At 45.0% G+C, this 15,650-nt stretch overlaps 2 protein-coding genes across 3 annotated transcripts in view; one reads left to right on the top strand and one right to left on the bottom strand.

Moving 5' to 3' along the window:
• Positions 1-9,930, top strand: part of trappc12 (trafficking protein particle complex subunit 12) — a 21,332-nt gene extending 11,402 nt beyond the window's left edge. For both annotated transcript variants that reach the window (XM_076299654.1, XM_076299655.1), the window contains exons 5-12: positions 1,755-1,893; positions 3,205-3,317; positions 3,496-3,568; positions 5,603-5,676; positions 7,337-7,435; positions 7,894-7,997; positions 8,368-8,455; positions 8,974-9,930. In XM_076299654.1, the coding sequence (XP_076155769.1) occupies positions 1,755-1,893; positions 3,205-3,317; positions 3,496-3,568; positions 5,603-5,676; positions 7,337-7,435; positions 7,894-7,997; positions 8,368-8,455; positions 8,974-9,216 (933 nt within the window). In that variant the 3' untranslated portion in view covers positions 9,217-9,930. The remainder of the gene's footprint in view (positions 1-1,754; positions 1,894-3,204; positions 3,318-3,495; positions 3,569-5,602; positions 5,677-7,336; positions 7,436-7,893; positions 7,998-8,367; positions 8,456-8,973) is intronic.
• Positions 9,931-11,601: 1,671 nt separating this feature from the next.
• On the bottom strand, positions 11,602-14,920 carry adi1 (acireductone dioxygenase 1). The gene is made up of 4 exons (XM_076299656.1): positions 14,724-14,920; positions 13,080-13,199; positions 12,168-12,347; positions 11,602-12,046 (listed from the first exon to the last, which is right to left on the bottom strand). The coding sequence occupies exons 1-4, from the start codon at positions 14,838-14,840 to the stop codon at positions 11,930-11,932; spliced, it is 534 nt and encodes a 177-aa protein (XP_076155771.1). The 5' UTR covers positions 14,841-14,920; the 3' UTR covers positions 11,602-11,929.
• Positions 14,921-15,650: the final 730 nt, after the last annotated feature.

The following is a 15,650-nucleotide window of genomic DNA, read 5'->3' on the forward strand; positions in this document are numbered from 1 at the left end:
CATAGAAAAATGAAACATCTGTGTTTAGTTGTATATGGAAGGGTCTACAATTTTTTTATTGTGTGTAAAGTAATAATCTAGCCTACTAACTGTGAAAATATCACACTATTTTGCCTTTTTTTTAAAAACGAAATTGCTCCTTTCATTTCATAAACAGACTAGGCCTACAACTAGAAGTCACGTGACTTTGCCCTTTGACGTTAACTCACCGTAGCATGGTTTGTTTATTAGCCTGGTTAGCGTTGTCACTTTATTTTACTGTCTATGCACTTAACACTACCAGCTCCTCATGTGAGAAGTTACAAGTTACCCCAAAATAAAGGTAATTACCACGCGATTTACATAGCTTTCTGTCATTACGAAATCATTTAATTTAAGCCATAGGTTTTGGCCCTATTTGTATGTGTATCCAAAGGCTGCTGAAGCGCAGAGGAAGTTTTTTCCCCTCGTTTCAGTGATTGGTAGCCTACATCATCTGGGTGATGGCTTCGAATATGTGTAGCATTTTTTCCACTCACATACCCAACAACTGCTGAACAACGCCGACACACAGTTTCATCTTATCCACCACTCTTTCGCCTGTACTAACGTTACTGTAACTGAAGTTCTCAAACTCGCGATCTTAAAGAGACCAGCGGATCCTCTAACTCTTGTGGGTCTAACCTTAGTGCTGCTAATGACTGACGGACTCGACCGACGACCTGACAAAAAAAACATAGGCGCCAATCAGAGCTTCAGAGCTAAGGCGAGGCTACAGATTAGCGTTAGGTGTCGCTAAAGAACTCCCGTAACTCTCGCTACTTAACAGTAATTGCGCATGACATTAATTAATCCGCACACAAGTTTTATGTATTTTTATACCGTGTATTCTCCGTGTAAATTCATGCACCGAACCGTGACGCCCGTACCGTTTCGGTTCAATACAAATACATGAACCGTTACACCCCTAACACATACACACACACACACACACACAACACACACAAACACATACACACACAAACACACACACACACACACAGGCAGGCCCACACAACAAACAAACAAATACACACATCAACAATTTCTTCTGTATGAGACCAGTCCCAGAAGTGCACTAATACTTCCAGCTATATTTGTCACACATGATCATCCCTTTGCACCCCATGCACTCTCTCTCTCTCTCTCTCTCTCTCTCTCTCTCTCTCTCTCTCTCTCTCTCTCTCTCTCTCCACACACACACACACACACCAACGGCAAACACCCATCTCTGGCCCCTGATGAGTCGTACGTGTACACGGGTGTTTGAAGTGTCCTGTAGCGGAGCGGTGAGGCGAGGGGTGCTGGCAGCTCAGCGCCGCTCCCCGCACTCTCCCCGGCCCAGCGCCCACACAAGCCACCGGGGGGGGGGGGGGTGTCCCACGCACCCAGAATCCACTCATATCAAAGAGCCCTAGTCTCTCTGATGTTCCAGTCTCATGTGGCACCGCGCCGCTATTGTGTTTGCATGAGTTTGCATAAAACAGACTAAATTACGGGGAGTTGACCTGTCAATGAAATAAAACACACACTTAAAATAAAGGAATATCATCCGTCTGCGCTGGAGGCATTCCTGTTTCTATCCTATAGGCAGCATAACTTACCTTTTTTTGTGAAATGAATGATGTGTCATATAAACTTTGGCACTAATATTAGCTTTTTTTTAAGCATATATTAGCTTGTGCACCATTTGCTGTGGATCTGTGCGCTCATGTTGTGCTGTGGTCCCCCTGCAGCTCTGGTTCGTGCGGCTGGCCCTGCTCACCAAGCTCAGCCTCTTCCAGAACGCCGAGATGGAGATGGAGCCCTTCGGGAACCTGGACCAGCCGGACCTGTACTACGAGTACTACCCTGCCACCTACCCGGGCCGCCGCGGTGAGTGCCAGTCAGTCAGTCAGCCAGCCAGCCAGCTGGCGCCGCCCGGTGCCCGCCAGCACCCAGCGTCCAGCTGTAACCCTAACCCCTGCCTCCTCGCCCGCTGGCTCCAACCGCTGTGCCCTCCCCACCGGGGGCTGGATTGGCAGGGCAGTGTAACACGATCAAACAAGCGCCCTCCATCCACAGCACACACACTAGCAGTCTGGGCGCTGGTCATGCAGCAAAGCCACTGGTAGAATATATGGTCAGCATCAGGGCAAATATAAGATGCTAATGTGCTAATGTGTGACTAAGCTTGCTTTAAACAACAACAGCACAGGGATGGAGCTGGATAAAGAGTCATAGGCCATTGTGATGGTGACTTTGTACAATAGCTTCACAGCACTTGTCAGTTTCTTTTGTAGTAATGCCTTTAATAGGTGAACAGTTCAGACGGTGATATGTTGCACTGATAAGCACTGGAGGCCCTGAAGCATTCTGACCTCAGTATGTACATCACGCACTGTAATGAAAACACTGTGTTTTATGGGTGTCTGCTGGAAAATATATCTGGCACATCAAAAGGCATAACCTAGCAGCAGATTTAATTTCTTTGGCTTGTAGAATGAGCCCTTTGTGAATTCTGCAGGTTTTTGTGGGAGTTGTGGCACAGTTGGAAATGCCGTTTACGTGTGATGCGTGAGTGTTTTTTAGACACTACTGTGCAATGCAGGAAAGAAAGGGATGCAAATAAATGTAAATACTCGTACTGCAAATGTTTGGTGCAATTCACATTTGTTAAATATACTGCAAAACACATTCATGAGACTTCAAGGTCAATTCAATGTCAAATGTATTTGCTTTTTGGGGGGATGATTTTACTGTGCTGAACTTGTGTATTGTTAAGCTGGTGATGTCGTAGCACTTTCGCCTCTGCGTGTCCTCTTGCAAACACTGGCTCTGTCCCGCTCTGATGTCATAAAGGCGCGACTAATCAACCACAGTCGTGAGTTCAGACGCGCAGGGCCAGAGGTTGTGGAGTCGGGCTGAGATTATCAAAGGTGCTTGAGCCCCGTAGACAGCTGTCGGAGCCCGCGCCGGATCAAAGCGTCTCAGTGGATCAAAGAGAATGCTGAGGCAGTGTCTATCCTCTGGCCTAGAGGTAGCCCTCCTCCGGACTGCAGCAGCTCTGCTGTGTCTGTGTGTGTGTGTGTGTGTGTGTGTGTGTGTCTGTGTCTGTGTCTGTGTCTGTGTCTGTGTCTGTGTCTGTGTCTGTGTGTGTGTGTCTGAAGGCTGACTACTTTTCCTCTCTCTGGTCCTGTGGTTCAGGTTCGATGGTTCCCTTCTCCATGCGTGTCCTGCACGCGGAGCTGCCCCAGTACCTGGGCAAGCCCCAGGAGTCTCTGGACCGACTGCACAGGATGAGGACTGTCTGTCAGAAGGTGAAACCCCGAGCTTTAAATCAACACACACGCACATACAAACACAGAGGAGCACACACACACACACGCACATACAAACACAGGCTTAGGCACGCAGGCATATACACACATCCTCATCAACCAATGCAAGGGTATCTAGTGTGAGCGGTCTTCATTGGTTTCTCTCGTTTTCTGACAGATCTCGGATCATTTGGAGGAGGGCCTGGCCGAGGACGGCAGCATGATGAGCCTGACGCAGGAGAACAGGCAAGGTAGGGAGCCGCGCCAGACGCCGCTTGCACCCAAATGATCGAAAGTTTCGCCGGGCCTGAGGTCCACGAAAGGTTGTTAGAGAGCAAACAAGGGCATCAGCTGGACCAATTTGCCAAGGTAACCGGACGGAACCGGACGGAACAACGCGTGTGGAGCCGGCCACTAATTAACTGTCATGGCTGTTTGGCAGAGCGTGTTTGTTTTTGCGGCGGATGGGGTTGCATTTAACAGGAAACTAAAAGCAGTGAAACTCCTCAGCTGAAGTTGTGCAGCGAGGAAAACAGTTTCAAAACAAAGAGGGCCGCTGAGGGCACAGATCCAGACAAGGCAAACGACAGGACTAATGCCAGGCCACTGTGGAGTCCTCTCCCCCCAGATCATGTCTGATGGTCTGTAGCCAATTACATTCCTTCGTTCACATTTTTGCAATAGTGCAGTTGTTTCCAAATTACTGTCATGTTTCCTTTTATTTACAAAGCTTATGCTAATAGGGATTGTATCTTGTCACTGAGAGAGGATACACAGCCAAGTGTTTACATTGTTTGCAAAAATGCAGTTAAATGCAAAAAAACGTAGTAGGGTCTAGGAAAGTCTAATTCCATGTTGAAATCGCTATTTTGAAAGAATTTGCACATTGGGCCCTGTGGGAATGATGGAGCATGTGAACTCGTGTCACAACATGACAGACTCCCTAGAGCAGCTGGACAGCTCCACACAGGGCCGAGTGATCCCAGTCCCCTCTCCTCCATCCCCATCCCTGCTCCCCAATCTCCCATGCGCACACAAGCCAGCGCCTCCAGGACTGAAGACAGGAGGGGGGGGCTCTGCTGCCAGCTCCCACGTGGGGTCAGCCTGCGCGGTCCCGCTGCGTCCGGCACGGCTGATGTGTGGCTCCACCAGGGCCTCCCCCTGTCATGGGCACATGTCTTGAGAAGAGCTGCCAAGTGCCCGCGGTACCCGTGCTGAGCGGGGCTGCTGCCCAGTCTCGCTCCTCTTCCTCCTCCTCCTCCTCCACATCCCCCCCCCCCCCCGCCCTGCCCTGGCAGTGGGTCAGAAAGAACTCCGGGCTGCCCGGCCCACGTGGAGTCTCTGATTGGACCCGGCACTCGGGTCGTGGCCCTCAGGCAGGTCCAGCAGGCTAATGAAGAAGGGGTTGGATGGATGTCAGAGAGGAGGGAGAGAGAGAAAGAGAGAGAGAGAGAGAGGTCAGTCCACCATGCTGCAGGGATGCTGCAGTGAAATCAGAGCTATTTCAGCTCCTCTTGGAGATTTCAAACTTACCGTTTTAATGATTTTTTCCCTTTCGTCTCTCATCATTGCTTCCTTCTCTTTATCGCTCTGTTTTCCTCCATACTCCTCCTCTTGTCCCCCTCTCTTGCGCCCCCGTTCCTCTCCTTCGGTCCTCCCTACTGCTCCTCTCCGCTCCTCTCCTCTCCGCTCCTCTCCTCTTTTCTCCTTCTCTGTCCTGTCCTGTCCTGTCCTGTCCATGGCTGCTCTAGTGACTGCAATCTTGCCTCATTGCTGATCTGGCAGCCTCTCTGCACTCTCTCTCCCAGCTCCCTCTTGATCTCCAACAACAAAAGCCACACACACACACACACACACACACACACACACACACACACACAACAACAAACAAACACACGCTCACACATACTGTCTCTCTCTCTCTCACACACACACACACAGACTTGTAAATACACAAGCAGACACAGTGGCTGTTGTGCCGGGGAGAGGCGAACTGAGTGAGAGTGTCGCAGTGTGTTGGTGCTATAATTCCCTCTCCCAGACAAATAATTAATGGTTTCAGGGGAGAAAGGGGGTGTCGCTTATGAAGCGTGGGTGGAGATAGTGGGGTGGGGGGGATTGCAATTTGCCACCCTATGTCTCTGTGCTCAATCTGCTCTCTGTCTCTCTCTCTCTCTCTCTCTCTCTCTCTCTCTCTCTCTCTCTCTCTCTCTCTCTCTCTCTCTCTCTCCCTGTCTCTCTCCTCTCTTCCTGTGTCTCTCTCTCCCTGTCTGTCTGTCCTGCAGCCTCCATTCAGTTGTGGAGGTCACGTCTGTGCCGGGTGATGTACTCCATTGCAAACTGTCTGCTAATGATGAAGGTACGTGGGTGGTGGTGCGGGGTGCGGGGGAGGAGGGCCGCTGAGAGAAATGTGTGTGTGTGCGTGTGTGTGTGCGAGCGTGTGTGCGTGCGTGTGTGTGTGTGGGAAGCTGCAGCAGACACTGACTACCGTATTCACTGGTATAAATACACCCAGAGATTTACACGGAGTCTAAAATATAAAAATAAAATATTTCTAAAGTCTAAAACACAATGTGTGAACGCATATGTGAGAGCCATCTGTATTCTCCTCACTAAATTCCCTGGTTACTGGTACCTGTATCAGTTACACTGAACAGTAAATCTGGTATATGATTTCAGAATAGCTCCATTTGTGCTCCTGAAGGTGGGAGTCGTAGGGTCATTCCTGGGATGTATGATCTGCTCAGAGTGCTCACAGCAACCCTGCTGATCCTGACAATACTGTTTGCTATTCTACATTATTACACTATTCTATTCTACACATATTGATAACAGTCATGTAAATAGCCTGTTGTTTACTTTGGACACACACACACACACTCCCTGTTTGGTCAAACACCTAGAGAGGAGCGTGGAGGCGTGTGCCAGTTGACATGCCTCAGTGCGCTTCCTCCTCTTTCTAGCGGAGTGACTCCCTGTGGTTGCCTCATAGCTGCTGATATCAGCCAGGGCCAAATATGAAGAGACATCAGTCACGAGCAGCGCAACAGCACACAAGTCAGAGATGATTAACAGACCTTTACATGAGGGCATGGTGTGACTGCAGTAGGAAGTGGTCAACAGTCTTTTTCCATGCAGTTGTGCCTGACCGCAGTCTCACAGAACATCCCTCTATGGGCAGTTCTGAACGTGTCCCCAACATTCACTACTTAAAATGGCATATTCCATTCTACACATTATTATTCCATTTTATATATTAAGACAAATATGCAAATTGTTATACATTTTCACCATATATAGCAGTGCAGCTGGTAATCAGTCCTGGTGACATTGTTGTGGTAGTAAGTAGCCCCGGTGTTTCTTTGTCATTGCCTGACTGTGTGCTCAGTGTTGCTCATTCTCTGGCACAGAGAGCCATCTGCTGGCCAAGCCCTAGTATAGCATGCATGTCCAGCTATTCACATATCAACTCCGATATGATCAGTCCGCATAGATCACATCAGCAACCTGCACCCATACTTTTAAACACTCAACATACTAAACATGGCCACATCGGCTGCTCAATTATCAGCCCTTTTGTCTGAGGTAGGCAAGAGAATCCCATAATATAGATTGCAGGTGTGGCCCATTGTCTTGAGCGATGGGCCAACTAGCAGCGTGGTTCAGCATTTATCTGGGCATCCACATGAGTGATCTCTGGAAGCCACCAGCAGCAGCTGCAGCACGGACAGTCCCACCCTCACCCCGACCCCCACACGCCACCTTCCCCCATGTGATGACCGGCCTGGGCCCATTGATTTATCTGCTCCTTTGTGCCTCTTTCTCTCCCCCCCCTCTCTCTCTCTCACCCTCTCTCTCTCTCTCTCTCTCTCTCTCTCTCTCTCTCTCTCTCACCCTCTCTCTCTCTCTCTCTCTCTCTCTCTCTCTCTCTCTCTCTCTCTCTCTCTCTCTCTCTCTTTCTCTCTCTCTCTCTCTCCCTCTCTCTCCTTCTCTCTCCTCTCCTCTGGTCCCTCTCACAGGACTATGTGCTGGCCGTGGAGACGTACCACTCCATCATCCGCTACGAGCCCCAGCAGAGGGTGCAGCTGCTGAGCGGCATCGGCCGTATTTTCCTGCAGGTAATTGTGGCCCTTAGCCCCCCCACCCCCCTTTTTTTTTGTCCTCGTTCACTTACACCAACTCAGCGCCTTTTACCGGAGGACTATTTTTTCTTTAATGGTGCCACCAGGTGCCCTCTGAGCTGCCAGGCCCTCGCTATCACACATTGCTGTCCCTGCTGGTGCCTAATCTAAAATTGCCTCTTTTAATCGGGACTTTACTAACCACTCCTCAAAGTCCGGGGCTATCGTGAAGCCGGACGCAGTTTGTGTCATCATCTCACTGCGCGGCGCTTCTAGCTGATACCCAGCGCAACACAGAGAAGATAAGGTCTCAGGCCCAGGCCCTGTGTTCATCAGTTAGCTCGTGCCTCTGCAGCAAGTCGACTCAGATTATGATAACAGCAGACGGTGCTCAGTGAACCGTGCGATAGTTGCCCCAAAGCCATAATTGTTTTGCTATCATCTTTTATTATTAGATTGGGGACATTAAGACTGCGGAGAAGTATTTCCAGGAGGTGGAAAAGGCCTGCCAGGCAAAGGGAGGGGGGCAGATGCAGGATACTTCAGTGCTGATGAATAGGTAAGGTGTGTGTGTGTGTGTGTGTGTGTGTGTGTGTGTGTGTGTGTGTGTGTGTGTGTGTGTGTGTGTGTGTGTGTGTCTGTGTGTCTGTGTGTGTGTGTGTGTTCTCCCTCATATCATAGGGAAATGACTTACGGACACAGTCACAGTGTATCACTCCAATTGGGCCTGGTGCAATCTTGCTACTGGAGGTCACACTTAATTTATTCACTAGCAAATGTATTTTTAGTCATTCACTTTTACCATAACCTGTGAAACTGTTGCACTTGTTAGCTGTGCGTGTGTTAAAAGTTCTGTTTTAAATTGTAGTTGTTGAATGTTAGTTATTAGTGTAGTGTGTGATTATGTCTTTCACACCTTGACTTCACAGGGCATTCGTTTACCTCAGTCAGAATAACTATTCAGAGGCACACACATGCTTCGCCGGTGTACTGAAGATCGATCCCATGAACCCTGTGGTAAGTTCTCCATTTGTACTCATCTAAATGATTTTGAAAGCAATAACATCCAGTCTTTTTTTTGGTTGGCTTCAGATGGGAATACTTACTGCCCTGCACTTACATTACAAAAAGCCATCACAGTTTTATTTCCTACTTGGATAAAGATTAACAAACAAATATGCTAGCTCTCTCAATACAAAGAAATGTTGTAAACACACACATTAAAAACAATAATCTAAAATGTTACTCCTGTGTGTCATGCTGTATAGAGACCATAACATTTATAATAATGTACTTTAGCACTATCATAATAATGTAGCACTAGCATTTGTACCAAAAGCAATTGCTATTGTACAGCTCAGTGTCATAACAGTCAATACATGTCTGTATATGTATCCTTTTAGTACATGACATTGGAGTGGAGATTATATGGATTGTAGTTAATATGTTAATACATTTTCAACAATGCAGGAATAAGAGGTTGTGTGATATATTGGCCTGTTCCTAACTCCTGTCCACTCTGTGTCCATCTGCAGGCGAACAACAACGCGGCCGTGTGCCTGCTCTACCTGGGCCGTCTGAAGGAGTCGCTGCGGCAGCTGGAGAGCCTGGTGCAGCAGGACCCGACGCTCTACCTGCACGAGAGCGTCCTCTTCAACCTCACCACCATGTATGAGCTGGAGTCGTCACGCAGCACCCAGAAGAAACAGGCACTCCTGGAGGCGGTTGCCGCTCGTGAAGGGGACAGCTTCAACACCCAGTGTCTCAAGCTGGTCTAGGGCTGGCTCCCGCCGGCCGGCCGTCCAGCCAGCCACTCAGCCACGGACGGTCACAAAGGTCTCCCAAAGCAGCAGGCCGAGCCAGGGACAGGCAGGATCCCTGATTGGGCATTAACTCGCTTACCACACAGGCCAAAGGGTGGCGGCTCCCTAGCCGTCTGTGAAGCCTAATGTTCCTTGTTTGTTTGTTAGTTTTTAGTGTTGGGTTTGGGTGCAACAGGTGGTCTGACGGTGACTGACTGGGCGGGAGTTGTTGATGAATGTGTGTCACTAAATACCAGAGAGAGTCCTTGTTGTTCCCAACACGTGCTCAGGCTTCACCAGAAGCACACAAGCTTTCCTGAGGGCAAGTGATCCCAAGACCAAAGTGTTAAGTCAATAGCAGTAATCCGCCAGAGGACGTGTTGCGCATGGTGTCGCATTCTGTTTCTTTTCTTGAACACTAAATGGCGTAGTATTTGGTCTAGGTAAAACAGTACATATCTCGTGAAAAAAAGGAATGTAAAGTATTTGTATCATCCAAAAATGTACATATTTTATAACAATAAAAGAATCAAGTATAAAGATGACCTCTTAAATTGTAATATTATGTGAATGATTCTTGAATGCTGATTGCTGTTTACATTCTGTGTTAATCTTAATCACAATCTGTACTGTATGACTTGTGATTTTAGAAAAATGATGTTCATCCAAATAAACGTGTACTGATCTTTATACATGTGGAATTCAACCCAATTCATGAGGAACATGTACTGTGTTTGGAAGAAGCATTTGTGCATATACTTATTTGTGATCTAGCAGTCTACACAAGTAATCCCTTAAACTGTGTGAGGACTGAGGAGGGAACATCAAAACGTAGTCCTTGAGCCAGTCGGTACCATGGGTCGGTCGGTACCATCTGGGGGAATAAGTCTTATAGTGATTTTTGCCTAGGTACAGTATACCACCCTGGAGTTAGAAAATAAGTGATAGCATTGCATTGGCTATTTGTGTGTTATCACCCTGTTTATGTCTATTATACGCTTATGAGGGGATACCTTACAGGTGAATAGGCTAAAAATCTCAACTAACAGATATCCCCACAAAACTTCCGCAGCTGCTTATTTACATTATGTCAATATTTTTTTGTACAGGAAGTTTTCTGAGATATTATGTATATATATGTAAATGAGCCATTATGAAATATGCAACAATTTGCATGCATTTCAAGTAGGCTATAGAAATCCTATCATTGGATAAAGTCAGGTTCAAAATTCTTTTTGTTTTTCATTTTGGTGACATTTGAGTGAAATGTTATTCCTGAAATGCTGTATTTTTTGAGAATGTCTTCATACATTTCCTGAAAAACCATATTATATATATATATATATATATATATCCCATAACTTTTGTTTACTTTCCATACAATAGGTCACAAATCATATACAACCTCCTCTATAAAATCCTCCAGCATATAGGAGTATATCTGGAAACTTTAGTGTTTGTAAGTACAATTGAAGTGGATGTCTGGTTCAGGGTTGGGAATATGGTTGGTGATCATAGATTAGGCAGTATCTTGATCTATATACCCAAATTCAAAACACCCATTGTACAACATTTCACTCTAAAATGTTCAAAATGAAAAACAAAAAGATTTTTATCCAGTGTTAGGGTTTCTGTACTTAAAATGTATTGCAATGTATTGCATATTTCAATAGATAAAGTTTCATTTACATACCTATACATAACATTTCAGAATAGTTGCAATACAAAAAAAATAGACTTAATGTACATAACCAGTTGTGGAAGATTTGTGGGGATGTGTGACATGCAGTCACAATTGTTGGGAGGCACACAACGTCCGTGGGACACAGATGCAGGACTATATAAGGCCTATAAGTCTAGCGACAGTACCAAAGGAGGGTGTGATTTCAGAATAAACCAGAAATAATAAACCCTCTCCACCACAGTAGCTTTATACTAAATTCATCTCATCCCATCCTGCAACACAGTGGAGTTCAATTCAAACCAGAACACAGCTAACATAATTCTTCAAGTGTTAACAGCATTTCTACTAGCCTGACCCCATCCGACTATCTTTGCTAATTTTTATTTCACTAAGATACTATTCTGGCTCCTCTCAATGTGTTCACATTTCCCTCAGCCACCAGGATGGGGGGGGGGGGGGGGGGGGGGTCAGCGATGAGAGGGGATGACGTTCATTTTCGAAATCAAAAGTGCCTGTGGTAAAGTATGTTAATTTATACAGCAAAAGTAAATGCATTATTTCCTGTCTGCCAATGCCATTTATTATCAGTTTGTAAAGGTAAGGCAAAGTAGGATGTAAACTTAACATAAAGTCTACGCCCATTATGATGCAAGGGTTATGATGCAAGACTCACAACACAGATATTAAAACTTTATTTCACTGTACCTGAGTATCATTCTACATTTGCACACAATCAATAGACCTAGTATCTTTATGTTAGCCTTGCAATTATAGACATAAATTTGTGTCAACTATTCATCTTTACAAAGCATAAAGAGTGTAAACTTTACACGTATTTTGTACAATTTTACAAATATTACTACACTAGAGTAATCAAGATTCCTGTTATTGAGATGTCCCCACCAAGCACTCTAACAAGGCATTAGGGTTAGTAGATCTTGTGCTGTAAATGTTAGTGAGTCAATCCATAGTGGTTCCTCAAGTGTCGGGCAGACCACATGACACTTAAGCACATTTTAATGAGCTCAGATATGTCTTGCGGATTTCAAAGTCATCAGCAGGCCGGTTATAAGCCTTCCACACAGGCTCTCCCACAAACAACCTCATGGCTTTCGCATAGTTCTGGAAGAATAAAAGTACAACAGAGAAAACATGTTAAAGAAGGCCACGTCAAGCCAAAGTACCGGTAACTTGAAAATAGCTGAAATTGGAGTGATACAAATTTCAAGGGGTTGAGCCTTACTGTTTCGTCCATTGTGAACCTGTGGTAAATGCCTGCTGGCAGAGTGATCATGTCCCCTTTGGACATGGCAATCCTGATCCATTGGTCATCTTTATCCCTGACATCAAAGTAGCCTCTCCCATCCAAGATGTATCGGATTTCCTCATCCAGGTGCAAGTGCTCTTCATAAAACATTTTCAACTGTAGGAGAAAGGAGAGTCGCAGCCATGAAGCCCACTTGATTTGCTTCTAATGGAGAATTAGTGAAAGACACCCATTACGCCTCCATTTTTAAATCTTAAGGCCTTAACGCACCAAATTAAACTTCCGACAAAGGAAGTTAATGTATGAAATGAATGGTTTATTTGTTAATCAAAATAAAAGTTCATAAGAGAATACACAGAAACTGTCCAAAAAAACAAAAGGTTAATGTGTTATGTGTCCTCATTGACCTCGGCGAAAAGAGAAGGTGAGGGGACACAGCAGGGTGGCAGTAAGCCAGAGACCAAATGGCAACTCAAACAATGGCCTCTCATTTCTTCTCATCTCCCCAAACACATACAGAGACAGAGGAACATTCATTACAAAAGGCATCCCCCCTTTTTGTCAACTTTAGGATCTTTCCACTGTATCAGAGATGGAAAGTTTTGTGGGAATTTACTAGCCAGTGGAAAATGGACATTCTTCTATAATATACTGATCTAGGGAAGAATTCTAATCAGCTCAGAGATCTAAATGCAAGGTTGTCAGGGCAACATTTACAGAACCACACAGGTAGAAATGCAACAAATGCGAATAAACTGTTTCCAACACCAGTAAGCAAACCAGCAAGCTTTTATCAGTTAGTCTAGTTTTTACAGTAGATTAGATGGTTAGGCCGCCAGTTTTAGACCAAACTTTTTACTGCTGCTTCACACAGGAGTATGCAATTACCTTTTCTTCATAGTTGGGGAGTTTGTCCTTATGTACAGTGATGATGTCCATATATGAATAACCCCTCTCTTTACGGATCTTCTCTAGTTCTGGGTCATTTTCATAGATGTCTGCATTTAACTGTAAAGGAAGAACAAAATAATATAGCTGTCAATTAGAAGTAGCCAGCAAACATGACATTCTTATTCTTGTTACCAATTCTACTAAATCAACTCAGACTCATACACATGCAGTACATTTCGTTTTCATGTGACTGCTTATAAATATTGGCAGGGCACCTTTCCTGGCTCCCTCTCTTGTCAGGCAGGTTATTTCATAGGGTTATTTAGTCTCCAACTGATGAAGTATGTGCATGTGCATGTGCTCTCCAATTCATTCAAAGTGGCTTGAACATTCAGGTAACTATCATGACTGAGTTCAAAGTTACATTTGGCTGGTCCATGGGTGTCACACTTTTAAAAACGTGTTGGCTTTTGAATTTAGTTGATGTTCTAAAACACTGGTGTGTATGTTGTTGTAGTATGAGGTCCACTCACAACAACCTTTAGATCTAAAGAACCGTTTCAAACCATTAAACCTGTAACAGCTAACAGGCTCATATGGTGACATGTAGGGCCTGTAAGGCCCAGAGAGAGAGACAGACACCATCACCCAGATAGAAAAAAGTAGGAAAAACACTGAATAAACCCTTCATCAAATGACAGTCGTCTTTGACATTCTCAAAAAAATGCCAAATCTGAGAGAAGGTGATCTGGGGGGTATTCCAAGTACGTGGTTTAGTGACAAACCTGGGTAAGTTAACTCAGAGTAAGTGGTAAACCTCCTACAACAAGAGCCCTATGGTATTGTTTTGTTTGAAGAATGAATCCATGCAGCTCTTCTGTTAGGAGGTTTACCACTTACTCTGAGTTAACTTACCCAGGTTTGTCAGTAAACTACGTACTTGGAATACCCCCCAGCTCATTTAAGATTCTGTTATGGTCTGACATGGTTTGCAAACGGAGGTTAAAGTAAGGGGATGTAGTGACGCATGGAGCCGCTGGGTGGCAGTAACGATTTGTAATGGAAACAGGGATAGAGAGCGTAAGGCAAAGTTTGCGTCAACCCCAGTATTGAAGAAGTCATAGAAAAACACACATTTATATAATATTTATATTTAATAATTTATATCACACATTAATCTCCCTTAAAACCCTAAAAACAGTAGGCCTACCTACACACCAGCCACTTTGTGAATTAACCTATGGCCACCACCACATGGTTTTTCTCGCTGCTACAGACCTCTTTTGGAGAATGAGCCAACGAGTCCGAGAAAAATTAGGTAAATATTCGTATTTCTCTGTCTGCTGACCTTCCGTAATCAGTGTATACTCAAACGAGTCCTTGCGAAAATACATCAAAATACAAATATCGAAACAAATCTTTGAACAGCCCGCTGGCAAAACGCAACCCACCTTACATAACGCTACGGGCTAGCTGCCTAGTTCCCAAACTAACTCCTTTGAGATATTAACAAACTGCTTAACCAAACACGGTTGAAATGACTCAGCGCACTACTTTATAGTAGGCCTAGGACCTATATAAACCTCTTGTTAACGCTTACTTAAAGTCAACTTCGTTCCCACCACCTAGGCACCTACCCACCCTCCAATAGAAAACTCCAATTTTCTGCAGTTCCTCAAGGGATACCGGTTGGTTTGGGTCAAGTTTATGTGGTAATCGTTGGTCTTCATCAGAATCGTCCATGTACCATGCATCCATAGCTGACTGTTGATGTATGTAGGGTTTTGGTTTGTCAACAAAGTAGATAGCTATCCATTCAACCAGTAGCCTACCTCCTGACTCGGAAAGGGTTGGCAGTGACGCATATAGCCTACTAACCAACCAGGGTCACCACACCACCCCCGTTCAGCAGAAAAAGAAAGAGGCTGTTGCATATAACGAGGTCTACTGCAAAATTTGCACACAGCGAATTGTGTATTGCATTATGTATATGAATATGAATCTAAAAGCGCAACGCATTAATGTAATGCTCTGCGTGCTAGAGTCCCGTTTCTAAGACTAAAAATACGTATTTTTAATTTCAGAATGCGTCTGTCCAATAGCCTAAACAAAAAAGTCCATACAAGCTGAGTGAAAATAGGCCAGTGGGTGTGAATATTGACGATTTACATTTTGTGGAGGTGAGGATGCGTGTGACAGCATCACAATTCGTCAAAAGGTGCCTAATTAAGGGGGCTATCTGAAGGGGGAGGGGGGGGGGGGGGGCTTTGTCATATTCCAACAACTTGATACATTTAATTAAATTTTCTTCCTCTGAAAGTACTCCTCTGGCTATAGAGCTAAATTTGTCTCAATAATATTTGTATATGCACAGAGGGGGATCCACAAATATTTCTTGATTTGCATGCATGTTTTGATACCTACAAATAAAAAAAATCATATTTGTAACTCGTATAGACCCTTTCAAGAGAGTTCCATTATCAGCATCATAGTTGGGCCCACAAGACTTCCTTTTTAACATTCCATATGTTATCTTAATGCAGAGGAAGTAGATTGGGGCCCAAATAG

The sequence above is a fragment of the Alosa pseudoharengus genome, unplaced genomic scaffold (assembly GCF_046254945.1).
Source record: "Alosa pseudoharengus isolate Yale_2024_CS ecotype anadromous, Long Island Sound unplaced genomic scaffold, YU_APseudo_1.1 YU_APseudo_1.1_scf_22, whole genome shotgun sequence".
Classification (NCBI taxonomy): domain Eukaryota; kingdom Metazoa; phylum Chordata; class Actinopteri; order Clupeiformes; family Clupeidae; genus Alosa; species Alosa pseudoharengus.